At 46.7% G+C, this 25,828-nt stretch overlaps 11 protein-coding genes across 11 annotated transcripts; 7 read left to right on the top strand and 4 right to left on the bottom strand.

Annotated features, from left to right (window-relative positions):
* Positions 1-105: 105 nt before the first annotated feature.
* On the top strand, positions 106-3,444 carry C8R40DRAFT_1071520 (uncharacterized protein; the record flags this gene model as incomplete). The annotated part of the gene is made up of 4 exons (XM_046226344.1): positions 106-220; positions 279-344; positions 403-2,330; positions 2,386-3,444. The coding sequence occupies 4 exons, from the start codon at positions 106-108 to the stop codon at positions 3,442-3,444; spliced, it is 3,168 nt and encodes a 1,055-aa protein (XP_046083669.1).
* Positions 3,445-4,611: 1,167 nt separating this feature from the next.
* Positions 4,612-6,191, bottom strand: C8R40DRAFT_1052149 (fungal-specific transcription factor domain-containing protein; the record flags this gene model as incomplete). Its single annotated transcript, XM_046224746.1, has 5 exons — positions 4,612-5,105; positions 5,161-5,269; positions 5,355-5,511; positions 5,574-5,794; positions 5,853-6,191. Coding segments are annotated over 5 exons (1,320 nt in total), but the record flags the coding sequence as incomplete, so codon positions are not given.
* An 80-nt stretch (positions 6,192-6,271) lies between these two features.
* On the bottom strand, positions 6,272-7,176 carry C8R40DRAFT_1116105 (uncharacterized protein). Its single transcript, XM_046228588.1, has 5 exons — positions 7,014-7,176; positions 6,949-6,956; positions 6,814-6,896; positions 6,426-6,766; positions 6,272-6,367 (listed from the first exon to the last, which is right to left on the bottom strand). Exons 1-5 carry the CDS (start codon positions 7,079-7,081, stop codon positions 6,328-6,330), a joined length of 540 nt encoding a protein of 179 aa, XP_046083667.1. The 5' UTR covers positions 7,082-7,176; the 3' UTR covers positions 6,272-6,327.
* Positions 7,160-8,428, top strand: C8R40DRAFT_1116103 (uncharacterized protein). Its single transcript, XM_046228587.1, has 4 exons — positions 7,160-7,373; positions 7,427-7,482; positions 7,533-7,608; positions 7,658-8,428. Exons 1-4 carry the CDS (start codon positions 7,227-7,229, stop codon positions 8,210-8,212), a joined length of 834 nt encoding a protein of 277 aa, XP_046083666.1. The 5' UTR covers positions 7,160-7,226; the 3' UTR covers positions 8,213-8,428.
* A 10-nt stretch (positions 8,429-8,438) lies between these two features.
* Positions 8,439-11,837, top strand: C8R40DRAFT_472251 (uncharacterized protein). Its single transcript, XM_046235172.1, has 17 exons — positions 8,439-8,952; positions 9,007-9,112; positions 9,167-9,222; positions 9,278-9,294; positions 9,346-9,406; positions 9,467-9,526; positions 9,583-9,593; positions 9,651-9,748; positions 9,806-9,847; positions 9,903-9,979; positions 10,035-10,112; positions 10,177-10,356; positions 10,419-10,501; positions 10,568-10,756; positions 10,813-10,978; positions 11,038-11,138; positions 11,187-11,837. Exons 1-17 carry the CDS (start codon positions 8,701-8,703, stop codon positions 11,668-11,670), a joined length of 2,061 nt encoding a protein of 686 aa, XP_046083665.1. The 5' UTR covers positions 8,439-8,700; the 3' UTR covers positions 11,671-11,837.
* A 1,301-nt stretch (positions 11,838-13,138) lies between these two features.
* Positions 13,139-15,116, top strand: C8R40DRAFT_472421 (uncharacterized protein). Its single transcript, XM_046235173.1, has 2 exons — positions 13,139-13,569; positions 13,623-15,116. Exons 1-2 carry the CDS (start codon positions 13,394-13,396, stop codon positions 14,935-14,937), a joined length of 1,491 nt encoding a protein of 496 aa, XP_046083664.1. The 5' UTR covers positions 13,139-13,393; the 3' UTR covers positions 14,938-15,116.
* A 38-nt stretch (positions 15,117-15,154) lies between these two features.
* C8R40DRAFT_1173323 (leucine-tRNA ligase) lies at positions 15,155-19,002 on the bottom strand (the record flags this gene model as incomplete). Its single annotated transcript, XM_046232001.1, has 11 exons — positions 15,155-15,388; positions 15,445-16,012; positions 16,074-16,186; positions 16,239-16,723; positions 16,774-16,973; positions 17,029-17,498; positions 17,552-17,807; positions 17,860-18,200; positions 18,257-18,553; positions 18,602-18,904; positions 18,958-19,002. The coding sequence occupies 11 exons, from the start codon at positions 19,000-19,002 to the stop codon at positions 15,155-15,157; spliced, it is 3,312 nt and encodes a 1,103-aa protein (XP_046083663.1).
* A 181-nt stretch (positions 19,003-19,183) lies between these two features.
* Positions 19,184-21,454, top strand: C8R40DRAFT_1116086 (T-complex protein 1). Its single transcript, XM_046228586.1, has 8 exons — positions 19,184-19,369; positions 19,433-19,523; positions 19,590-19,726; positions 19,781-19,925; positions 19,980-20,234; positions 20,289-20,437; positions 20,488-21,147; positions 21,211-21,454. Exons 1-8 carry the CDS (start codon positions 19,313-19,315, stop codon positions 21,400-21,402), a joined length of 1,686 nt encoding a protein of 561 aa, XP_046083662.1. The 5' UTR covers positions 19,184-19,312; the 3' UTR covers positions 21,403-21,454.
* Positions 21,455-21,480: 26 nt separating this feature from the next.
* C8R40DRAFT_1150846 (uncharacterized protein) lies at positions 21,481-22,642 on the top strand. Its single transcript, XM_046229551.1, has 2 exons — positions 21,481-21,700; positions 21,763-22,642. The coding sequence occupies exons 1-2, from the start codon at positions 21,533-21,535 to the stop codon at positions 22,600-22,602; spliced, it is 1,008 nt and encodes a 335-aa protein (XP_046083661.1). The 5' UTR covers positions 21,481-21,532; the 3' UTR covers positions 22,603-22,642.
* C8R40DRAFT_1116084 (uncharacterized protein) lies at positions 22,643-23,732 on the top strand. Its single transcript, XM_046228585.1, has one exon. The coding sequence runs from the start codon at positions 22,658-22,660 to the stop codon at positions 23,462-23,464; it is 807 nt and encodes a 268-aa protein (XP_046083660.1). The 5' UTR covers positions 22,643-22,657; the 3' UTR covers positions 23,465-23,732.
* Positions 23,733-25,819, bottom strand: C8R40DRAFT_1116081 (uncharacterized protein). Its single transcript, XM_046228584.1, has 3 exons — positions 25,380-25,819; positions 24,361-25,331; positions 23,733-24,297 (listed from the first exon to the last, which is right to left on the bottom strand). Exons 1-3 carry the CDS (start codon positions 25,705-25,707, stop codon positions 23,911-23,913), a joined length of 1,686 nt encoding a protein of 561 aa, XP_046083659.1. The 5' UTR covers positions 25,708-25,819; the 3' UTR covers positions 23,733-23,910.
* Positions 25,820-25,828: the final 9 nt, after the last annotated feature.

The following is a 25,828-nucleotide window of genomic DNA, read 5'->3' as shown; positions in this document are numbered from 1 at the left end:
GGAGGCTCAAGAGTACGCGTTCCAAATTTGGCAGGATTTTCACACCTTAGCCACAGAAGGCTGTTCCGCCTCTCTACACGCCTTACTTTTTACACTCATCTTAGTATGGCCTCTTACAAGTCTGCCATCCGCTCGACCACAACGAACGGCCAGTCAGAGCCAAAACTCAAAGACAAGGCTCAGCAACTTCAAGAATTCTTCCCTTCTTGGTCACATGAAGGTGACTTTCTCCTCATTTTCTTCGATTTTTCTGCGCGTCCTCAAATATCATTTTTTAGACCTGCAATCTCTACTTGCTGAAGTAAATGGAGATGTAGAGCTGGCTGCAACACGGATCAGCGATGGTTCGAGCCTTACTTGTCTTTTTCTGTTGCTTTTTTCATATGGTTCAATATCTTACAGGCAAAGCTGAACAATGGGGCTCTGTCTCGCGCAAGAAAGACAAGAAAGGAGGAAATACACCCAAGGATTCGGCACCTTCTCCCAGAGGTGACTTTAGAGGCGGTCGAGGCGGTGCCAGAGGGAATCGAGGTGGTTCTGCAAGAGGTGGTGCTGTCCGTCCCAGGGGCGATTTTCGTGGCGGTCGTGGGGGGCATGCGAATGGTCATGTTCCTCGCACTTCTTCTCCTGCAGTCAGTCAACATGTCGACGACAAGGGTGGCGACGCGCTCAAACCTTCAGTTAACGCTGCAAGTGAGGCCACACTTTCAACCTCGCAAACTCCTGCTAGCTGGACAGATGCGGCCAAGCCCGAGGAATCTTCCGCTTCTTCTGCTTGGGGAGGTTCGTCTGCATGGGGTAACACAGATGCTGATCCTGACAACGCTCTTCCCGCACATGTTAATGGATCTACCTTCGGCACTTCCATTCAAGCTGCCTCACCCCTCTCAGCGAAACAGATTTCAAAAAGTCCTGCCACGTCAAAACTTTCTTGGGCCCAGATTGCTCGGCCCCAAGAAAAGCCTGCTGCACCACCTGCTCCTGTGGTTCAACATCCCTCTCCACAACCTCCCGTGACTACTATTCACCCTCCTGCTCCCCTCGAATCTACGACAGTCAATCATCTCACTTCTGCATCTACTCCTGTACCCGCTCCATCTGAAGCCGAACCCACGATTAGCACTGGTTGGGAGGATCCTACCACAGTAGAGAATCCTTCTTTCGACGAAGAACCCTCGGCACCTGCAGCTGCTCCGGAGCCAGTAAAAGAACCCGAACAGAAATCAGAGCCTGAAACTGTCCCAGCTCTGAGAGAAATCACTGCATCGAAACCCCCTGAAATTACTGTTCACGAACAAGCAGCAGCACCATCCGCTCCCCCTACCCCTGCTCCCTCTACCCCATCAAAGGTCGCTACGCGTCCTGCACCTATTTCCCAGCGTAACAGCGCGCGTTACTCTAATTACGCCAAGATTGCTAGCGATCAAGGGGGCGTTGTGATGCCTCCCACGCCTTCCTCCATTGGCGCCAACCTGTCTGGTATCTCATCTTTCGGTTCGTTTGGAGAGCTCAAATCTGCTGGCGTAGAAAAAGTTGGTATGCAATTTGGGAGCCTCAGTTTGGGTGGCACCAGTGAACCTGAACCTGAGCCTGAAATTGAAACCGTGGAAGCATCTAGTACTCCTGCTGCCCAGGCTTCGATGTCAGCCCCCGAACCAATATCTGTAGCACCTCCTCCGCCTTCTACTTCTCTGAACAGTGGCCTGTATCAGTCGCAGTCACAGCCCATTCAGACCAGTCTTTCTCAACCTACCGTGTCCTCTTCAGTAGCCACCAGCATTTCTAACTCTCCAGCGCAATCGTTCCAGCAGGCTGCTGCTTCGTCCCAGCCTCTCCCTCAGACGCCCTCTCTTGCGCAGCTGCCGCAGCAGCTTCAGCAACAGGCTGCCCAAACTCAGTCGCAAAACCTCCCTTCTCACCACCATTACTCACAGCTTGGCTTACCTACACATATCGACCAATCTTCTCAAGCTCAAGTGCAAGCCCAAAGTTCACCTCAACAAGTTCAGCAACAACAAAGCTACCTTCGGCAGAATGAACAGTCTTCATATGGCAATAACATCTCAGCAGGTGTTAGCAGTGGTTTCCATCATTCACCTACCCCACCTATGCAGGACAACAATGGCTACGGAGCGTTCGGAAGTGCGTTGAGTTCTCAAAGTCTTGGTGGTCAAGGTTTAGGACAAGGCTTAAGTGGCATGGGCCAGGGAACTTTAGGGGGCATGGGTGGCTTGGGAGGAATGAGTGGACTTGGTGGTCAAGGATTGGGCCATCAACAGCAGCAAAGTCTAAGTGCATTTGACAATTATGGTTATGAAGGTGGACAGAGGGTGAGTCGCCTAATTTCTGCTTCACCTGTGCTTATCTAAATATATCGGTCTTTAGAACTTTTATGACTCTTATCAGCCTAATACCTTCGGACGTGGTGTACTCGGACACGACGATCTCAAGGGTAGCCTTCCTTCCCAACAACAAGGGCAGCAGGCACCCTCAACCGTCTCCACAGGTACTTCTACTAGCCTTCCACCTTCTGTGTCATCCCAGTCGTCTGTACCACAATCTCAACAATCTCCCGCTACGTCTGTCTCGTCCCAAGGGCAACCTCAACTAGGCCAAGGGTCTGCCCCTGCCGGATATCATCCTGCTGCCCCCCTCCCCACATTCTATTATCAACCTTTCCCTCCTCAAAACTCTTATTATGGTGCCGCTCCCTCGAATTATGGATATGGTGTTGGGGGAATGGGCGTTCCACAGCCTTATGGTTTAGGCAAATATCCTACGATATACCCTGTTCCACCAGGAAGCGCCCCGAGCCCCGCAGGCAAACCTTCTCCCGGAATGGGCGTGCATGGCCCCGGCGGCGTGATCAGTCATAGTGGTATCGGCGTCCAGCCACAGAGTTACGGTGGGGGTTTGTATGGGCAGCAGCAGGGATACGATGACTACCAGCAACACACCCAGCAGCAGCAACAACACCACCAGCAACAAGGCCATCAACATCACAACTCGCACGGTCTCGGTTTAGGCCAGGATTATTCTAAGCAGCTGTATGGCGGTCAAGGCGCATTACAAGGTTATATGAGTGGCGCTGGGAGTGGTGTTTCTGCTGGGGTCGTATCCGGTTCTGGCGCAGGTCCCAGAAGTGGGGCATCTCCTGAAACAGCGTATAAGCCTTATGCTCCCAAGGATGTTGGGGTTGGGCGACCGAATGTTCAACAAAGTCAAGGTCAAGGTCAGGCACAATCGCAAGGCCAGGGACAAGGTCAAGGTGGTCAAGGTGGTCCACAAGGTCAAGGCTTTTATGGTGGGAACCGTTTTGGTAGTGGTAGCAGTGTTGGCGCAGGAGTTGGTGCTCCTCAACAAAGCGCACATGGTGCTCCGCTATATCCTCAGGGCCAGAACGATGCAGGATATTATTACCAGCAGAGGCAGTATTGGCAGTGAAAAACATTCCCTGAGTTGTCTGCATGTGCCGTCTTGGTGTTTTCTTTGTTAATGTTTACTTTTTCTTCCTCCTATCTGTCTTTGTCCATATCTCCATGCTCATTATTGCAATTGTCTCGTATAGTACCATACATACTCTTACCTCTTCTCCACTCTATCTGTACGTCTAGCATCATCCAGATCGGTTTGGCTATCGAAAATGCACATCTTGGCAAGACCCATAACTGCGAGAGTTAACACCAGAACGAAAGTTCGAAAGCCCACTGGGTGGGATGAAGTACAATCCTCGATTATTTATGATCAACATCAAGTTACATATATAGTATATACTATCAACCATAGGTACTAAGTTAAAGAGTGTCAACGTCCAAGTCCTACTTCAAACAAAGCCTCATCTACATTTCGCATGAACGTATTCCAATCCTCCAGGTCGGGTGTGTTCATCAATTGTTCAATCCCGGTTTCACTATTTGGGTCAATCCCAGCAACATTGAAAGTGGTTGGCAGACCCCCATTATCTATATATTGGTAGAATCCTTCGCGATTGTCAGCTCAAAGATCAGTTTATAAATGAGACCAGGGAAGTCCCACCGTCATAGAGGCCATTTTTCACTTCACTAGCGTCCAGCGGTCGTGTTTGGTTCTGAACAACATGGGGAGCCAGCGCATTAGCGGATGGCGTTACCCCAACTCCATAAATTCCACTGCTGGCCATGGCATTGATTGTCAAATTTCCATTCGGTGATCCAGTCGTGGAAGCGTTAGAGCCAGAAGACTGAGGCGGATCTGCCCATATCTCCAATCCGGCGAGAGTAGACGGTGGTTCCGTTGAGGGAATATCATGAAGCGTTGTAATTAGATTAGATACGCCTGGTTCATGGTTTAGGGGAATCGAATTCCAACTGGGAGCAGGTACTCCTACTCTATTCCCCAACGTTCTGAGGTCTCGATTAGTAAAACCATTTTGCGGGACGATATCATGAGATTGAGCGGCAGTAGGCCAATCCAGATCCGGTTCTAAGTCGTCCGGCCTGGAGCGTTTCATGCCAGATGGATGAGGGGGATCAGGTATTGAATCAAGTCCTTCAGCTCTAAGTAATGCAGCGAACTTGTCCCTAAGAAGAAATTATGGGCATCATGATAAACACTTACACTTGAAGTATGCACTTACACGATTCGTCCGGCGGCCTGATGTCTTTTCTCGTAACTTATTAGCAGTGCAAAACATCTCTGTAAATCAGCCAACTCCTTCCTAGATGCCGCTGAGCCTGATCCGGTTGAATGTTTGCTTCTCCAGAGCGCGACGAGAAGGACCGAAGCGGCATGAGGCAGAGTCATCAATGTCCACGGCAAAGGATGCAACCCCCGTTGGTGGTGAGCTTGTGAGATATTGACCGTACATCGTGCGGCGTTGGCGCATACAGCCAAGGATGGAAAGCTCATTCTCATCTCCAAATATGCCGATGATTTGTGCGTCGAGCTAGTGTTCGATGTGGTATTTGATTCGGGACTGGATCCAGAATCTGAAGAATAGTTCAAAGGTTGTGTGATTCGCATAACAAACTTTTTATGCAGTGTCATCTGCACAAAATAGAAGGTGTGATGGAGGATTACTGTTTGAGAGAAGAAGACTGGGTTCACGCGATGAGGATCCCAGCGTACTGTGCCGAATACGTCAAATAAGGCATGAGAAAGAAGAAAAGGAGCGAAACATACGATGCTCAGGTAGTGAATCCAACCATTGGTTCAAGGCGGAGTCGTGCTTAATGACTTGTCGTTGATTCCATTCAATACTCGACTGTTCGTGTGGGTGCTTACACGCAAACTGGTTCGAGTCAGGACGCTTGACAGCGTACTATATAAGCCTTATTAGTATGACAGGACAGCAAGAGCAACATTAGTTAACTGACAATGGTTCTTTGAATAGACCCGGCGATCTGCAATAATTTGTTGTAGTGTACACCAAAGGATAGCATGGAAGGTTTTCCCGGTGGTTGGATGAACTGTTCTCCAGAAGAGCATTCCCAATATTCGTCATCGCACTCCGCAGGTTGATCTACGTCGAAACTGGAAGGCATAAAGCACCGGAGTGAGCTTATATTATTTTGCAAGTGAGGTCGGTAACGTACTCGTTCGGTGTTGTGGCAGGTGGCCGTCCGAAAGTAATACCTTGTATGATATCAAGACCTATCAAGCACCAAAATGCTCGAACCCACAATTCGTTCTCTGGAGTTCGAGGCCCTGGTTTGGCACGATGAACACCTCTCTCTTGGGAAAAGCGTATGCCTAACCCGATCAAAGGCCACAAGGCATCTGCGATAGTTGTGGACGATAAGTATGAAAAAGCAAGCTAGAGCACGACAATAAGTCGATGATTCGTAGACTCGACAAAGAACTTCTATACATACACAGTACAGCTGAAGTTCGTAAAGCGATACCGTATCGACAAAACTTGGTCTGACAAGTCGTATTTGACGGAACCATTTCCATCCTATTAGCTGTTCATAGTCCATCGCGTTGATATAATTTCGTGGGTCGTCAGAATGCCTTGAAGCTAGTGAACACACCGCAAGCACCGTAGCTCCGAAATTGTGATCACTGAGGTGATGACCCGAAGTGACCGCGCGTTCAAAAGTAGGTTTATGCAAAAGAGGGAAAGAGTACGGAGAAATTTGCTCAAAGTAAATTTTGATGAGATCCCAAAGCAGATCATCGTCCGGGAAAGTATAGTGTGGTTCTTCGGGTTCTGGCACCCATTTCCACTAGCAGAGCAGTTTTATTGAGGTGTTTGAAACAGGTTTTCGGCACAGAAAGTGGGTAAACTCACGATATCTGTAGCCCAAAGCTCTGGTTTCAAATCATACTCGAGCGGCATATGTGATTTTACTTTCCCATTGATTTCCATTGAACCATAGAGAAACATGTAGGTGCTTGATCTTCCAAAATGGCGCTGCTGTGGACCAATGGAAAGGGTTTTGAAGTTCTCCATCAATTGCTCGCCTTCGCTATCTTCCTTATCTGAACTTCCAGATACCAATCCAGATTCGGAGGAAATTTTGGTACTGCTCTCGGGAGAAACAGAATCTGCACTGACAACCAGGGTCGAGTTCGAAGTCGTAGAGGATGTTGCTTGAGTAGAATGATTTATTCGCAGCTCGAGAGAACGGGCGTATTTCGCCATAGATATGAGCATTTCACGAACACTTTCAGGATCTTGAGGGATGGAATAGTCGTCCAAGGAAGAGACAATGTTTTCGACGAGGACTTGGACTGCGTCTACACCATATTTTCGCGATCGTGGTGCCAGATTGGGTCTTCGTTTCTGCTAGACGTGAGTTTCGGCTTGGAGAAGGCTTTTTGAATAAGTACCTTGCGTGTATATGTGAACTTGCATTCGATCTCTGAAGCCTCGCATTTAGAGCATGGCCTTCCTCCCCGTTCAGCGCTATCGCCTATGTCATAGTTTCGGGATACAGCGTCGAAACAGAGAGAGAAGATTCTTACATTTGACTCTAAGGAGAGGGTAAATTTAGTAAGACTTATCATAGTTTTGAAGTTAAAGCGCGAACTTTCGAACTCGACACGAATCGCAAGAGCTCTTAGAGCGAGAAGAGATATCGCGGGATTGTGTTGACATCGTGAAGGATATCCGGTTGGAAGATGAAAATATACAACAAAGGAAAGCAGGGAAAGGACTATAGAGGAAAGTTTATGTCGGAATTTGATGGCGTAATTCTTCGGCGGCACCGCAGTTAAGTCATGTATTTCTGAGTATTACTATTATGTCATTTTCCAATATGCATTCAGCTCGTCGCGACGACATCAACCTGACAAGACTGATACGAAGGCTTGAGAAGGCCGTTAATGGACAGGACTGGGAACAACCCGCTGTGAGTGAGTTGTGGTTAAAGTCGCTGGAGACCTTGCAGGTGCTTCGTCAATCAATATACTTCTTCAGCCCATTCTAATAATCTTTGTCTAGAATGTCAAGTTTGCAAAGAGATTATTGGTGAATGTCGAGTTGTCTGGCATATCTGCGTATGTGTATTTCGTTCTACGGCTTAGATCGGTGCTCAACTTACTTCAAGCGAGGATTCACAACGTTATGAGAATATTCGATTAAGCCTCGAGCGGTTTGAGACGTTTCTCGAATCTGTGCAAAAGGTGTCACCATTAAACCAACGTATTTCATCAAGTTGCTCATTATGTCTAGCGCTCTATGCCCCAAAGTACCAAACCCAAGCCTATACTTCCAAGTATACCACAGCCTGCGCTCGATATCCCGAATCCAGATCCTCTATCGGAAATGCAAGGAGAACCTCCACAAAATACGTCAATTATATCCACTGACAGTCTGCTCACATCGCCGTTCGACTCACCGTCAGCAAGTATTGCGTGGCCTATCCCAACACTTGCATCACCGCTTTTACCGACTGCTACCAAGTCCACCGCGATAGCCAGTGGAGCTTTCCTAGAAAATTCCAAAGCGAGACACGAAGCCATGTCGGAGCAGCTAGTGCAAATGGCTCTTCAGTTGAGAAAGAATGCACAGAATTTTTCGGAAAAGCTTGTGGAGGACAAATCCATTGTTGAAGAAACGCAGATGAAATTGGACAGCAACTTTGGTGTCATGCAGAAAGAGAGAGTGAGACTTAGGGATCACAAGGGAAAGAGTGGATCCACCACTTGTCTTGTTATTTTTGCTGTCGTTGCAGTGACAATTACATTTGTCTTTATGGTAGCGCTTTTGCGCCTCACGAGACGGTGATTTGGACACGTTCTTCGGCGTACTGTCCGTCTTGTGCAGCATCTTTTCTTTCAGGGTAATTTCATCGGAGAACCTGGGTCGATGTCGGCGATGTCGGTGACACAGCTACAGCAGAGATAATTTGTTTATCCTCAATCTGTCCCTATCTGTCCTCATAAGTTTATTTACATACATACATATGTACGTATGTATCGAGAAAATACAGATTATCGTCAATAACACTCGACACCATATATCAATTGTTATAAAGTCACTGGCTCAGTCAGGGCTCAGTAAATCTGTTCTCAACAAGCAACGACGATGGATGCGTTGAATAAATAAATGTGGAACCAGTGTGGAACCCATTCCTTGTTTCGGTTTGGGCCGGCGGGCAGTTCTTCGATCAACCATCATGCCAACACTGGTTGAATCCAATTTGACTGTACGGCTTTTGTCTTGATCCCTGCTGGATTTCAAACTAGTCCTCACACTTTTCGTCTTTCTCTACTATGGCGTTATCCCCCAGTTCAGCAACACTCACCGCGGCTGCGCCACACCAACCACACCTTGCATCGGAGTATGACTATCCATTTACCGATGGCTCGCGGACCCCCACCAAAGCACAATCGTATGCGTACCACAATTCCGAAACCGCTTATTCAGGTGTCGCTGGAAGTCAGGCAGGTCCAAGCCTTGCCACGGGTGAAGCGCAAGACTTAACGCATCTCCTTCCGACTACGGATAGGAAGAAAAATCAATATGTATGGACCTTGGGCTTTACATCGACGTATTCAAAATGAGTAATCTTCATCCAGATTCCTGTGGCTTTGCGCTTGCCCATACTGATCGGCGTGCCATTATCCTTGCTTCTGCTGGCTGTGGGACTAGAGGCGGCAATTCTCTTTTCACAGAGACACAACGGTTCATATTTATCTCTGTCTTTCAAATGTGGATAACTAAGGAGTTTATTTTCAGGATTCAGCGTACCGGAGAAGAATGTGATCAGCTTTGCTTCAGCACAATTCTTATTGGTGTGTTCTGTCTTACAAAATAAGGTGCATAATACACAAGCTGACTTTCTTCCAGTCATTCGTTCCTACGATGCAAGTAGTGTAGAGACTCTGAATTTATTCTTATTAAATCGTTCACATTAGGATCGTCATCCCCCCAGCTTGGTTTTACCGCGTGTTGGATTGGCATATCAGATGGTATCAAGTACGTTGTTCTCTACATCTCGAGACTCCGATGTGTCTTCTGACTGTCACGCATGTATAGCCATACGTTGTCATGTCTCGTGGTAATGCGAAGCCGCAGGAGTCAGTACTGTTGGATTATGTGAGTCCTGTGTCTTCTATCAGCAACCTCTCAGTAATGCTCATTCTACATCTCAGGTCACCCTTGGGTCAGTATCATTGCTATGAACTGTGAATACAAGACATTTGATGCTTGTCTACTCCAGCCCGGTTTTGAGTATCATAAATTCTGCCAAGTTCAAACATCGCGTCATAACTTGGTCCACTCTGACTGCACTTGCGACGTACATCCTGCAACCACTTGGTGAGACACTTCTGCTATATCATATAGCCTTTTCTATGTTGCTCATTTGGTTTGCAGCTGGATCCATGTTCCAGCTTCAGAACCTGAATACACCGACAGGTGAATTCTAATGTTATGAAAATGAGAATTGTGTATGAACGTCCTCAATCTCAAGATACAACGGTCAACAGCACGCGAGCTATTGGATTGGCGGATTTCTCCGATTTGACTGCTTTCGTTTCTTCCGCGGGAGTGCGTCATTCTATATCCAAAATATAGATGATCCCTGATTCTTTTCTTATCAAAGTTTGCCGAGGCCGCTGTCTTCAACAGTCTGCCTGATCCACCGTTCATTCGCAACAGCTGGACCATTGCTCAGTTTGAGGTATTGGACCAATCTTTCTTTCAATCGAAGAACAGTTCTCAAACATATCATTCCTTCTTTGTAGTTCCCTAGTAAAGATTACCTGAATGGTACCATGACAGTCAACACAACAGCCATTCAAACGACGACCAATTGCCTGGGCCCAGAAGGCACTCCTTCTCTTACAGCAACTGATGACGGCTTTATCATCAACTCCACATCGGCAGACGGGTGCACACAGACGGCAGAGGCATCTAATACAGCTGTTCGTTGTCGCTGCGGTATTGACAATAAGCGGTCGTATCTAACTTGAATGGAACTCAACAGGTTTCCTCGCAACAGTATGGTGTTGTGAACGTCCCTGATACCTGCAGCCAACTCAACATTACACAAAGACCTGTCATGTTCTGGTACGGTTGTCATCTTGCTTCCACGGTCGTAAGATGTGATATTAACGTTCTCTATAAACTTCGTAGGTTCTTTCATCATGCGGCAGACGGTACCCCAGAGGCCAGGACGGTCTTTTGCAAACCTACTTTGCAGCTATTTAATGTGGAGGCGACGGCGAACTTGAACAACCAGTCTGTGGTTGGTGTGCTGGAACTGGATAGCAATGTACCGTCTAACAACGTCACTGGCCCCTTTGCGAATAGTCCATTCAATGGGTTAGTTACGTTCTTTTTCCCTTCGAGTGATTTTTTACAAGTACTCCATTTGCTAGTGTCATATTCGAGAATCAAACGGATCCTTTCATTCAGGCTCGAGCGACTGCGACCACAAACGGTGTCCCTGGTGCAATGTTTAGGTTTGCGGCCCAATCTCCTGGTGGTGCCGATGCCGTCTTCAGCGCCGACAATTCCTTTCTGGATATCACAAACACGGTCTATGTTCGTATTGTTTTTTTAAAAGCAATTGCTCAACATGAGCCACTTACGAAGCATGACAGACGCTTTATTTGGCAGTAGTTGCACAATCCATCTATTTTGTACCACAAGACAGTACGATGGATGCTCAATTGTCGTCGATAGCCCCAAGACTGACTATCAAGTATGTTGAACCTTTTTCTTCCGTCGCAGTGGTATTCATAATTCTCAGTCCTCTACCTGGTCACGCTTTGGCCTTTTTCCTCTTTTTCATCGGACTCGTGGGGGTCTTGGTACACATTATCAGCCGACGACAACGCAGAGGGCTATACCTTTCCACACCTCCCGGTACAATCGCCGCCACCATTGCTTTGTCTGCCCATTCTGGATTCGGTGAACTTCTCATGCCGACCGACGACGAAGAGACACTGGAACGCAAGTTGAGCGGTTTGCGGTTTAGTATTGATAAGAGGACAGGAGCAATTGTTGCTACTGCTGCTAGTGTGTCGTCGTCATCTAGGGATTCGAAGAGGATGTCGAGCAAGCCTGAACAAGATGAAATGATGCAGTCGTTGTTGGGTTCTGAGCATAAACGCCCTCCGAATGAAGTAAGGATGGGGTCTGATCTATCTGCGTCTTCTTCACAAGCTGCATTCGAGGCTGCGTCAACTCAGGTTGGCTATCCACCAACGAGGAGTCCCAGGGGTATTTATTAGTTTTACCAATTGGTCGCTGTTGCGTATGGACCTGTGCTTTGCTAATTATTATCAATACCCAGACATTGTAATTAGTATACGCTTATATCTCGATATATACATATGATAATTCTATGCTGTACAGATACAATACCTTGTGTTGAGGAATAAGAGGCTGCTCAATGTGCTGATCCAAGTAATCTCGGTGATTTTGGAGTGAGTCAAACTCACTTGATTTTCACCCTTCCTCAACCAGCCTCAACCCCCTCTGTTGCCAGATTCACTATGTGGTTTGAATCTGCGCTTGTCGGACGCAAAGATTGATTAAATTTTACATCTCAAGTAACTCAAGGGAAGGATTTGAGAGAAAGATAGTGTTACAGAGTGTTACCAGGATGTATTCATGGGAACATGCTTTTGCACTTCACATTTTTAACTATGGGATCCGGAAGGAATATCGACTATATATTTATTTCTCTCGCGGAGAATGATATCTTTGGAGTGGCCGAACCCAAGATTCACTCATGCTTGCCTATTTTGAGCTAGTGGGAATCTCAATGAGCAGGCGAGTGCGACCTAGTAAGTATAGGGACGTTGTTTGTACAATGTCGGACGTCGGAGGAACCATGATACTAGGGTTGTGTAAATACCATGGGGAGAGGTATATACATATATATAATATCTGTTACAACCTGGATACAACTTATAGTGGAGTGCTTTAGCCTTTAGGACCGTGAATAGAAATCCAGTTTAGTGTAAGTACAATGATTTACACGAAAATTGTGACGTCAGGTAGCGTCGCAGGGAGTATCGGCCTGGACTTGTCTGGACCTGGCCCTTGATCAAGTCCATTCACTGTCCATTCCGTGGAATGTTAAAGCCTAAACAAGCCGGCGGTAAATTGTAATTGTTGCACTCACCGTAAAGAAAAGAGGATTATACAGGGATTAATTACATGTTGAGTATATAAGATGATATGAGCTCCGTGGCTTGTAAACGCGGGACGTGCAAAAATGCCGCTTATCTACTCTTCCATCGAGCAGTCAGCTGTCTGCCGCGAACGTCGAACCCTTCAACCTCGAGGCACTGGCAGCGAAGATTGTGTAAAAATGTCACTCTCGACTCGAAGTCTTGCAGCTCAAAGTTCAAACGTGCCGAATTGTTGTAAACTTTGAAAATAAGAACGGCGGTCGGAATCGAATTGGTATACTTACGGACAAACTTCGTCGGGCTTCCAGAAGGGAGATACAGCAATTAGGAATATTCAAGGCCGACGAATAATGAATTGACTCAGAGAAGGTTCAATATAACCTAAGAAAAGGTGTGGATGGGTATAGGGTGAAGCGGATTGACTGGATGTCAGTGTCAGTCGGATTTCGGAAAAAAGCTGATGTAGCGTGACCTAACCACCTATTAGGCTAGATTCAATATTCAATCAGATTTTTGTTTTTCTTCTTGTGTTTTTTACCTGGACAGCACTATGCAATTGTTACTATGAGATATGGTAGCACATATACATATATACGAAGACAAAAAAGATGCAAGAACAAAAAAAAGGAACGATCGTTAACGACGTATGCGAAGTGTAATTCCGGATGGCGGCCATCAACTGAGGCTCGACAGATTTTAACAGGCCTTAACTTGCACTTGTCAGAGCTGTCACCGAAGCCCTTATAGAAGTCAGTTTATTTCTTACTGCGCTGTTCATGCCCCATCATTCCCCTCGACGAACCAGTCTTGCTGGATGTCTCTCCCAAACGATGTCTGGTTACAAATCATCGATTATATCTCCCCTCTGGCCATACAGGAGCTTTACAGTGTCAACAGTGCCTTTTTCAATGTCGCTATGGATCAGCGCTATCAACAAATCAGCTTTTCCTATCTCAGTAGAAAGATGATATGGACATTGGCACGTCTTAAGTGAGTAATTACAACAGTGAAGTCTCAGCGTTGTCACTGACCGCACATAATAGAGACCCACCGGTCGCGAAACGTGTTCGAATATTGCATCTATATCCACATTTCGTCAAGGATGCTCTAGATACGATGGATCTATCTTCATCTCAATCTTTGCTTTCCAAATTCGGCGAACTCGCTGGCCTTATACGCGACCAGAAAAAGCTGATCTTGAAGCAAAAACCGCGTCTTCCACTCAAATTCAAAACATGCCGCGACCTCATGCAAGTCATGATGGAAATCTTCAGCGGGCTCCCCAATCTCACTGACTATCATATTCTATGGTGCGGTTTGCCGTCGGTTGGAAGTGATCCTGCACTCGTTCTCTCGTCACCTTTACGATTGAATTTGCGTTGTCTTCGTCTCGAGATCTCTCTCGAAAAGCTTCAATACGTGTTATCGTCATTTCATAACCAGTCCCTTCCAGAGCTTCAAGAGCTAGATCTTTTCATCCGCGTTGAACACCTCAATGCTGACCGTTACGATAACATTCTCCTCATGCTTGCTCATATGATCAGCTCACTACATTCATCCCTTCGCAAACTCACAGTTCAACTTTGGGAGCCGTTTGATCTCTCACTTCTGTTTGCCGCCATTTCTTATCTTCCTCTACTCGACAAATTATCCCTCTCGATTCCGATGAGTTTTCCCAACCTGGGTAATCCTGACGGTCTAATTGGTTTTTTGAACGCCCACTCGAACACGTTGCGAACATTGTCTATTCGTGCGTCCGAGCTAGGAGGTCGCAGCTTAATGATGCATAATGAGCTTCAGCTCGGTGCATGGATGGACCAGACCTTCTCTAAGGTTCATTTAGCTTGCATTACCAAACTCGAAATCAGCCTCTACCTAGTCCCTTTTGAATCTGCCCTTATTTGTGTCAGAACCTTCTCGAACACTTTGACATCACTCGTCTTCACCGGCTCGCATCTGGCCTATGAGGACCTCGACCTTCTAACAGCCGCTTTCCCTCCATCTTGTCAGAAACAAGCTCTCCACCATGCACGAATAGGCCCAGTTACCCTCAGTCCCCAGCTTATTGACCTCTTCGCGGAAAGGTTCCCAGAAATGGACAAACTTGAGCTGCTCGTAAAATCCATCGTTCCTTCTGAAGGTGACGTGCCACTATTCTGTGGTCGGTCCAATAGCGATCGCGATCAGGATGAAGGGCAAGTTAGGAGGTTCATCGAGGAAATGAAGCATCGTCATTATTCAGACTGGAAGCTTCGTTATCTGGATCTGTCCAGTGGTTCATATCCCAGACTGATGAACGAGGAGCAGTTCAAGAGTGTTTTTATGCAATCGATACCTGCGTTACGGACGTTTGTATGATTTTGGTATACACTTCGCTGTCATTGAGACTATTTTCTTGCTACATTAACCTTTTTACGAATTCTTGAATTCTTGTTGTAGCAATAGTATCTGTATGTACTGTAGTATTCTCACTATTCCCCCTTGTCCCAGTTGCTTACATAGATCCAATACAGAGGGTGATTTCAAAATGCTCTTCTCTTTGGCAATCAACTCTAATCTAGATACCGAAACACTCCTACACATTTCGATATTCGAATGCAGGGCTGCCTGGTTCTGAGCTATCGATGATAGACTTGCTGTATCCTGCCTCGTTTTCTTTAGCATGTGCCTCGTCCACGGACAAAATTTCGGCGTCCACCAAGCTCAGCGTCTTCTTCAAGTATGGCAAAAGCTCAGTAAGAACAACCTTTTCAGAGAAGGGCAAGGTCCGTCTAAAAGCAGTCTGAGCGCCAAGTTGAGCCATTCGTTTCTATTCGAGGTTAAATATAGTGAGACAATTGGTAGAAATAGAAAAAAACGGTCTACCTTGAACGCTTGTATGAAAGGCATTGCTAGCTTGTTCTTGATCAACCCGCTTTCCGTCAGTAAGGCGCGCACTTTTGCGTCGTCGACCTTGTCTGCCTCGGAGTCATACGCAGCCTTCACAGCTTGCACGCAACTCTCCTGCCATGCTGGGAAGCTCGTCGCCACGTAGACCCTCACACTTTTTGGCTTCTTGGGATCAAATGAAGCTGTAGCACCCTTCCCTTTGCCTTTATTCTTGTTGAGCATCTTCACCAGGGCTGTTTCAGCATCTCTAATCATCTTGACCGTCCCGCGCATGTATTGTCCAATCTCGATGCGAGTTCTGTCCACAGGCTTTTGGGGTGTTGGCCAGCGGGCGAGCTGGATAGATGTAGGCTTCTTGAGTATCTCGATATAAATGTGTTCGGCGAAGTGAGGGGCGATAGGTGCAGCCAAAAGAGCAGAAATTTCGATCCAGTATCGGACTAGGTCGACATGCATACCTACATCAGAAGTGACTTCTCGGTACCAATCGCGTGCACTCTGGAGTTCATAGAAACCAAACTTGAGAGCGTCTTTGAAGTTGAGTCTAATTTTATTTCGTATGACCTTCCAGTACTTTGCAGATATGAGAAGTAAAAGCGACTCACGCATCGTAATGAGTTTGAGTGGTATTGATGAGGTCGTTGATCTCATTCTCGAAGACTTCGTCGTGATAGTTACGTGGTCCATGTCGTAGGTTGGCCTCGTCTTTGATCATTTCCTAAAAAAACACATGAATAAATGTGCGAGTGAAAAGTTAAGGATTGACTCACTTCACACCAACTCAACAAGGTGTGGACACGCAAAATGTTGGCGTTTCCGTTCTTCTCATCAAAATTAGCATCTTCAATACCATCACCAGCATCAGCCAAGGCAAGACGACATGCATCAGCGCCAAACTTGTTCACGGCGTCCCGAAGGGTTAGGAAATTGCCTGTGCTTTTGGACATCTTCGCACCATTTAACATTAGATGCCCATTCGTACGAATGCTTATGGGCCACTTGTCTTGAGGGAAAATGGCGACATGGTTGTACAAGGCGAATGATAAGTGATTGTTGATCAAATCCTTTCCAGACGAGCGAATATCGAATGGGTAAAAGTAGTTGAATTCGTGTTTTAAAGCATCAGCTTTTTCCTGCGGTAGTGAGGCAGAGGAAGGCCACGGTCCATCGCAAAACACGTATTCCCAGACTTCATCTATCATTTGGTCCGCAGTTATACCAAGCGGTCCAGGTTTAGAGCCATCGATACTGTTTTCTGTAGATAAACATCAACAAGGAAAGAGGGCTGACATGCTAGTTGCATACCATGCAAGAGCTGCGACACAGTATAATATGCCATATAGATTGTAGAGTCGCTCAAAGACTCGACTAAGTATTGAGGATCCCAGGGCATATCCGACCCCAGTCCATATGTTCGTGCACAAGCCCATTGATTTAGCCAAGCAAGGGTTTTTGCGAATGCATTTCGAGTTTCAGGCCCATAGAGTTCCATTGATGCGACGTGCCTATAGAAAGAGGTTTTTTAGTTTATGAGAATTCTAAGGGCAGAAACCGATTCACTTTTCCACCTGTGATCTCCACATTGGTTCGCCATAATCCAAGTACCATTGATCCATCAAGGCGACGATGCACTCGTCCCCGCTCCGGGAGGTGACCATACCCTCGGGTTCCGCATATGCGAATGCTAACCCTGCTTGAATCATACTCTCTCGTACTTTCGGCTTCGCTTCTTGAACAGACTGGCCTTTGAACTCCCCGACCAACATCGTACCACTATAGAAACCCTCCTTGTACGCGATCTCTTTTGCTTCGGCAAGCTGCTTTGTATCTTTTTGAGATTGAATCTTCAATTGCTTTACAATTGCAGGAGCAGTGAGATCGCCATAAGTCGGAGTAGAAATGACGGGAACAGGGTCGATCGCTGCCCACGATGGGTCAATCTTGTAAAAATCAGCTTTTTTGCGGAGGTCAGTTAGAGTTTGGAAGTCGTCTGGTGAGTCGGAGGGGACGGATGTGACGACACCAGTACCCTGTTCGAAATCGAAGTTAGTTCATCTGCTTGTCAGAAAGGATGGATGAGAACCTTTGTCGCCAGCACGTTGTCCATAGGTAGTACATACACCTCGGGATTAATGGAGAAAGGTGCTCGAATCTTGGTACCGACAAGTTTTGAACCATCAATCTCGAGGAGCTGGTCAATAGTTCCACGTATTTCGGTCACCCCCTGGAAGGCCATGTTTCGAGCAGCGCGATATGTGCATAGGTAAGCCACTTTATCATTGACGGCGAAGATGCCGTATTTGATAGAAGTACCGACGAAGCAATTGGTCTGACCATACCTGTAAGGGGTTCAGAACCAGATACAAACGAATCCTTATATGAGCTCCTGACATAGTTTCTGGTCGCAATGTTGCAGCGACCATGTACACCTTCCGGCCACCAACTTTTCCTTCAATTAAGTTTTTGGCAGCCGAACTCCATTCGATGACCTCCGATTTGATAGCGGTATACTCTTGTGGCCCAATACCTTCTCCATCCTGCCGATCGTGGTCCATACACGGCTGGCCGTCCTTGGGACTGTAGATGGTGTACCGTTCTCCAAACTTGATTTTGCCTAATTTGTACAGCTTGTTTACTTGCCAGCGAACAAAAGCATCGTAGTAAGGATTCGCTTTCGTCGTCAAAAACTTTCGTCTCCAGTCGATCCGGCTACCAAATGCTGTATGATCTTCCTATGACGGTGATACAAGTCAAGAGTCGCCTTCAAGATAATTATATTTAGACCCACTATGGCGATTGGAGGAAAGTGAACTAGCCAGTGCATAGGGTCTGCGAATTTTTTGATATCTGAACGAGGCACGCCAATTGACAACAAGATCTGGAACTGATATTTGTGACCAGACGACTTGGCTACAATTTTTCCCTTCTTTCCCTTAGATTTGTCTATTGTGGCTGAATCACCAACTTCAGACGAGGAAGGTTCTTCCGCCTCTGCTTGACGCATAATATCGGCCTGGACGCGTTCGAAGTCTTCAAAGTCCTCTCCGAACATTTCAATTTCCCTGACGAGCTTATCGGCTGAAGCCTATAACAGCATTAGTTGATTGGGGTATGTTGTGCGAATGATACAGACTTTGATAGGCAGACCTGTTACATGGAAGCCATGAGGAAACAATACCCGCTTGCCCAACATTCTCTGATATCCTGCTGCGAATTCAATTTTGGAAATCGTAAACGCATGCCCCAAGTGGAGGCTGCCATTCATGTAAGGATAGGGAAAGTTCCCAAACCATTTAGGATATTTTTGCATTGCCTCTGCCTTGGACAAACCCTGGAGTTCTGACGGAGAAGGCGCGTTTACTTCAAAGAGATGCTGGGAAGCCCATTGCTCTTGATACTTTGTTTCAAGAGCCTTCAAATAATCACGTTTGCCAGTCTGAATTTATAGAGTCAGGAAAGGCCAGCGCATTAGCGGAGCATACGACAGACCTGTGCCAGTTCAATGGTTTGCGACGCTTCAGCAGGTTGCGCCATCTTCTTTGAGAATCTGCGAATGGATGTACAAGGGGCCGACAAAAGTCGTGGAAGACGGTAAAGAACCGAAATTTTGACGGATATTTGCGCTATCGATCTTTCCTAAATTCGAGTCAAATTTTGTTTTGGAACGACGTAACACTCGACGCGTGACACGCCACGCGTTGGTGATCAGTAATGACCCTAACCTTAGCAAAATAGGACCCCCGTCTATAGTCCTCGCCTTGAAATTTGTACTTATCATCCATCTCTCATTTACGATCTGTCACCGTGCCAGTCACAGAATTAAAAACGACACTCTGACATCAGAATGTCTCTCAAAGTTCCCAAGGCGAATAATATCCAACTCTTCAAAGATGGATACAAAGTACATCCCTCATTCGTTCTTCATCACTGCAAGAATGTGATCTCTTCGCGTTTTCCTTTTTAGTATCTTCAGGGAATTGACGAAGCAGTCCTCCGCAATATCCAAGCCGTGAATGAACTTTCTGATCTCGTTAGAACCAGTTTCGGGCCCAATGGCGCGTCTTTCCATGTCTTCATGTCTCTTTGCGTTCCCTGAAGTCTTTTCTCTTCCTCGAACTCAGGCAGGAACAAACTTCTGATTAACCATCTCGGGCGATTATTTGTTACATCCGATGCAGCAACGATCATTCGTGAGGTCGAAGTCGTGCATCCTGCCGCTAAACTTCTTGTTATGGCTTCACAGGCGCAGGAGGCCGAGGTGTGACTCAAATTTCAGCAATAACCATGACCATAACTGACTATTACATTACAGATGGGAGACGCTACCAACACAGTCCTCATTCTTGCCGGAGAATTACTAAAGAAGTCCGAGCAGCTGTTGGTCTTGGGTTTACATCCTTCCGAAGTGATTAAAGGCTACGAGCTTGCATGTACGAAAGCCCTAGAGGAACTCGATAGTGAGCTATGTTTGCATCTGCAATTAGGTTCATTGGCTTACCCCTCTTTTTCAGAACTATCTACATTCTCCCTTCCCTCTCCCCTGACATCTTCTTCTCTTGCATCAGCACTAAAGCCCGCGATTGCCTCAAAACAATATGGATTTGAAGATACCTTATCCGCTCTTGTGGCAGAAGCCGCATTAGCTGTGATGCCGCCCAACCCCAAAAATTTCAACGTTGATAACGTACGGGTCGTCAAAATAATGGGTGGTGGGCTAAGTGCTAGTCGGGTAGTGCAGGGTATGGTGTTCGGTCGGGAACCAGAGAGTGTGTTTGAAAGTTACGTGTCGAAGTCAGTCGCTGATTTTGGTTGTTCCACAGCAATGATCAAAAAAGTGACGAGAGCCAAAGTGGCGGTCTTCACATCGGCGCTCGACATTGCTCAGACAGAGACGAAGGGAACAGTTCTTATAAAAAATGCGGATGAGATGCTCAATTTCACGAAAGGAGAAGAACAGCATTTGGAGAAAGTAACCATTTGTTATTTCTGTCTATTTGGACACCGGCTGATGTCTTTCAGATCTTCAAAGAAATCGCAGATTCTGGCGTCAAAGTCATCATAGCTGGCTCATCAGTTGGAGAACTCGCGCTACATTATCTCAATCGATTCAATATCGCCGTTCTGAAGGTCCTTTCCAAATTTGACTTGAGGAGATTATGTCGGGTAGTCAACGCGACTCCTCTTGCACGAATCGGCGCCCCAACACCTGAAGAGGCTGGCTTTGTTGATGTCTTTGAAACTGTCGAGATTGGCGGAGACAGAGTGACTGTCCTACGACAACTTTCCCCGGGTGAACCAGGTTTCGATCCGACTTCGGGGGGCGAAAAAACTCGCACGGCAACTATCGTGTTGCGCGGTGCTACAGCTAACCATTTAGATGATTTGGAACGAGCGATCGACGATGGTGTCAATGTCATCAAGGCATTGCTCAAGGATCCTCGAATGGTACCTGGTGCGGGCGCGACTGAGATCGAGCTTGCGAAAAAGATCGAGTCTTATGGAAGTGGATTGAAGGGATTAGTGCAGCATGCGGTGAAGAAGTATTCAAGTGCTCTAGAAGTCGTTCCGAGGCAGCTCGCAGAAAACGCGCTCGGTGGTGCAATAGCCAACGAAGTAGTAAGCAGACTTTGGGCCAAACACGAAGAAAAAGGTGGCGCACAGTGGGGTGTTGATGTCGAGGTTAGTTCTTTTTTTGATTCAATCTTCTTGTCTTCAACTCTCTCTCTCTGTTTTGTGGTAAAGGCGGACACAGATGGCACACTGAAGGCATCTGAACATAAAATTTATGATTCTCTGGCTGCAAAATCCTGGGCGATACGTCTGGCGACGGAGGCTGCTGTGTCGGTGTTGAGCGTAGATAGTATCATCATGAGCAAACCCGCGGGTGGTCCAAAAATCCCTCAACAATCGGGCAACTGGGATGACGACGATTAGTTGTAGAATCTACATGTACTTCCTTGTAAAGCCAATACTAATAAGATAGGTGAAATTCGCACCAGATTGGAAATTTCCCAGCTTATCTTTCCCTAAATTCTTCTTCCATAACCATATACATAGGTACTCAATGGCACAAATTGGAAGTATAACTATCAGCCCTGCATTGATCAATACGGCTTGTGCATGGGCTTCTAATTTGGATCAACTTAAGGATCTACATTCGTCGCCCTTCACCGGTGCAGTCACCACGCGAACAAGCACCCTTAAAGGATATAACGAGATCTCTTCGTGTGGGGTAAGTCATTGTAAATTTTGCTACACAAGTATATGATGCCAAAGCCTGATCATCGTGTGTAGGTCGTATTCGCCAACTCCTCAACGTCGTCACTCAACTCGTATGGATATTCTCCACTTCCCCTATCTTCCTATATTGGATGGGTGAAGGAGATTTTGTCCGATGCGGTAGCCTCATCCAATGTCAAGCCCATAAAACCATTCATACTCAGCATTACTGCCTGCTCTGCCGAAGAGTTGAGCTCGATGATTGCTCTTGTTCAAGATTTGCGCTCGACCCCTAAATTCGCACCTCTTGTAGCCATTGAACTCAACACGTCCTGTCCAAACGTATCTTCTGCTTCCCCCTCTGGTTACATCCCATCTTCCATCTATCCTTTGTTGGGAGTTTTGTCTGAAACTCATACGCAGGATAAGTCTTTGACTATTGGGCTCAAGCTACCACCGTACACATACCGAGATCAATTCGACGCTGTGATTTCAATGTTGAAAGAGTTCAACTATGAGGATGCTGATGGAGGGCAACAAAATTCGTTCGCGTTTTTGACATGTACAAATACTTTGGGGAATTCACTTCTGTTCCCTGAACAAGTTATCGAAACCCTTGCGACTACAAAGGAATTGAAAGATACAGAGTTCGCTGTTCCTACTGCTGTTGGTGGACTTGCAGGTGATGCCATACATGCTTTATCGTTAGGAAACGTGTATACGTTTCATCGACTCTTACACGAGGAGACTCACCGTAGTGGAGATGGACTACGTAGTATCTCTATCATTGGAGTAGGAGGGGTTACATCACCAGCTGCTTTGACGCGCATGCGCAAAGCCGGTGCTTCAGTAGTGGGAGTGGCAACACTATTGGGAAAGGAGGGTGTCAACGCTTTTGAGCTCTTATCGAATTAGTTAAAATTTGATGTAGGATATGATCTAATCTAATCACCCTTCCCTCCTATCCGCCATGACCCTGGACCTCATTCTATCTTTCGATTCTCTCTCTCGTGTGGATGGTTCAGCGCGATTTGGATTCGGATTGTATCCTCAATACTTGACCAGCATATCCGGCCCAATTGAAGTGCGCCTTGCTTCTGAACAGCCTTCACAGAGTACCATTGAAGTACATGTCCGACCATTAACCAATGTCCCGGGTACCGAATCCAAAAAAGCTGCAGTGATATTGAAGGAAATTTTACAGATGGAAGTCATTGTGGAGGCGAACCCAAGGACACTCATTCAGTTTGTCGTGCAGGCGCTAGTCCCAACACCGAATGTCACAGATGAACTTGTCGCGGCCATGATCAACTGTTGTACTTTGTCACTGTTGAACGCAGGTTCAGTCCCGATGCGCGGTGTAATCTGTGCTGTATCTGTTGCCCGTTTCTCTCCTCCAGTCAAAGGAGGAATACCCATCTACAAAGTCCAATCAACAGAAGAACCAATATCTCGATTAGAAGCAACAGGATGCTTTGCTTTCTTGTTTTCGGATTCTGTTTCGTCAAGTACATATGCATCATCTTGCATTTGGACAAATTGGCATTCGTCGTATTCAGGGTCTGCGAAGGCCGTTGACGAAGACGACTTGGTTCGTGCACGCGATGTCGCTCGGAGCGCAGCACGGGAGGTTTGGGACCGGATGAAGTTGTTGATTGAGGAAAGGGAAAGACCGAAGATTGGAATGAAAGGATCCTTGGTTAAAATCGCGTCGCATGAGATGGCAGATGCAGAAAAGATGGACGTGGAAGAAGATGATGCCAAGATGGAGATTTGAGGTATTCGTTCGCTCAGTATTCCTCCGAAGAGCTCGTGTCTTTATATTTTTCTCATTCTAGACACATCTACATATCCATACACATGTCAAGTTCTGAAATGATCTTTTTTTTGTGCAAGTTGTGTGGATCTCCGCATCGCTATCTGCTTGAAAGATATCGAACATGATAGAATGAAAAGATTTGAGAGCCAACAGTTCTCATCAATTCCCTTCTATGTATCCTAGTGCTCTTGCAATTGATACTGTGATAATTGTAGCTAGTCAATCATTTAGCTTATAGTCGACCATATGATACTATATTCAGCGTAAGGAAGGAGCTAGATGTAGACAATCTACATATGGAAAATGACAAGTTACAGTACAACGAAAAAGTCCACCTGAAATGATCATGATAACAGCGAATAACGTGTGCGACGACAATTGAAGGAGAACAAATAGAATCGTAGTTATCCGACCCGACTGGAAGCTCTACTTCTGGCACCTAATGATATTGTGCCAGCACTAGGTTTCCGCTCAAGGTCATTGACTGACGAATTTGAGCCCGACTGAACATTGCCCATTCGAGTTCGTTGTTTGGCAGGGGTTAGGGGTGTTCGAAAGTCCTTGTGTTCGTGGTCCCATGTAGCGAAGAGTCGAGCATCGGGTAGGACAGGAGGCGGCACATTTTTCCCGTTAGTTTGAGAGTCTTTCGTAGAATTAGCAGCAGCGTTGTCGGGGGGTATGGTATTGACATTCCACGGTGCGGGAATGCCCGCACCGTAAGTAAGAGTTTTGTTGTTACGGGTGAGTGGTGGTGGGTGAGTGAGGCGATTTGTGCGAGATAAAATAGTTGGCTGAAAAAGAAAAGGTACATCAATAGACTCATGCTCAAAAGGATTAGTGAGGTGTTTACGAACCGGTAGGACATGGCGGGCGAGTTCGGGGATCCTTGATCCTTGCTGAATAACTGACTGAGATATACGTTCAGTTGTAGCGACAGAACGGGGCGCTGTGGCAGGAAACTTGAACTCTTTTTCGCCTTTCTTCACCCCTTCTGCCGGAAGGTGATCAGCAATCAACACTGGATATGTAGGGCCGATGGAGGCCACTCGAGGTTGATTGGTTGCGAGCGTCGAAAAGAGGGTATCAGGAAGTTCCCAACGCGAGGCACTCTGCGTGAGAGCCAACAACGCCATCGCAACCTTGTGCCTCTGAGGATTGGCTATATGAGTAGCATTGGGAGGCGGTGGGTGAGTGAGAATGTGATGATAGGCAGCAATCAATGACGGCTCTATTGCCGGAGTGGCCCAACGTGGTTCAGGGCGTGATGAAGAAGTGGAGTCTGGAGGAGCAGAGGGTAGATGCCATTCAGAAACATTTGAAATAGTGGATTGGGTGTAGGGAACTTGGACAAGGTAGTCTGAAGCCGCGGCTGAGGTGGAGGTAAGAGCCGGAGGCTGCGGCGGCTGCGTTGAAGTTATTGGAGGAGGAGATGGTGGTTGATTGATCCCTGCGCCTTCTGTTGGGTTAGGCGGCAGCTCGGTAGGAGGTATTCGAAGAGGATGTGGAGTAGAAGATGTTTCCGACGTAGAAGGAAAGGGTGGCAAGAATGATGGAACATGATCGGGAGGATTCCAGTCCCAAGTCCTCTGTCGTTTTCGCGAGGGAGACAGGGGATCTGCTAAGGAGAGATCGAGTCTGGATACACTCGGGAAAGATTCGGACCCATCCATAGCCATAGATGAATCATCAGCTGCAAAAAGGGAGTCTTCATCATCCCCTCCCTCCCCCTCTTCTTCAAGAACTTGTGCAAGTTCTGGTGACACATATGCATAGTGCAAGGGAATGGCATCGTCGAGGTCAGCCCTTAAACCATCCGAAAGTTGGGCTGAGAAGCGTTGGCCATATGAGAGGCTCTATCAAAACAGGAACTGACCTTGGAACTCCTTCAGATCTTCAACCCTGCGCAAGGATTTGAAAAGCGCGTAACGATTGAGTTCGACGCCTTCAGTACTGCCGAACTCATGTAGCTCTTCGACGCTCACACCCAACTCTTCCAGAGCTGTCACCGCGTCCTTCGCTGTAATACGCGTTCTGCCAGCATGTTCCGCATATTTTGCACAGGCTGAGGTCAACAATGTTAAGTACCGAGCGAGGAGGTCGGTGAGAACTAGTGAAGCTTGAGTTGAAGAACGAGAAAAGTTTTGTGCATGAAGGGTCCTAATCGTCACAGATTCCAAAAGCTTTTGGGCACCGCCGTCCATGAAATAACACCGCCCTATAAGCCTTGCTCTTCGTCGTCGTTGGCGGTCTGCAAATGGGGTTCCCAGGGTCACGACGTAGTAATAGGAGCTCAATTTTCTACTTGATTGCTCGACTTTTTCT

The sequence above is a fragment of the Lentinula edodes genome (assembly GCF_021015755.1).
Source record: "Lentinula edodes strain Le(Bin) 0899 ss11 chromosome Unknown C8R40scaffold_30, whole genome shotgun sequence".
NCBI classification, from domain to species: Eukaryota; Fungi; Basidiomycota; class Agaricomycetes; order Agaricales; family Omphalotaceae; genus Lentinula; species Lentinula edodes.
This window is presented reverse-complemented; position numbering and strand designations above follow the sequence as displayed.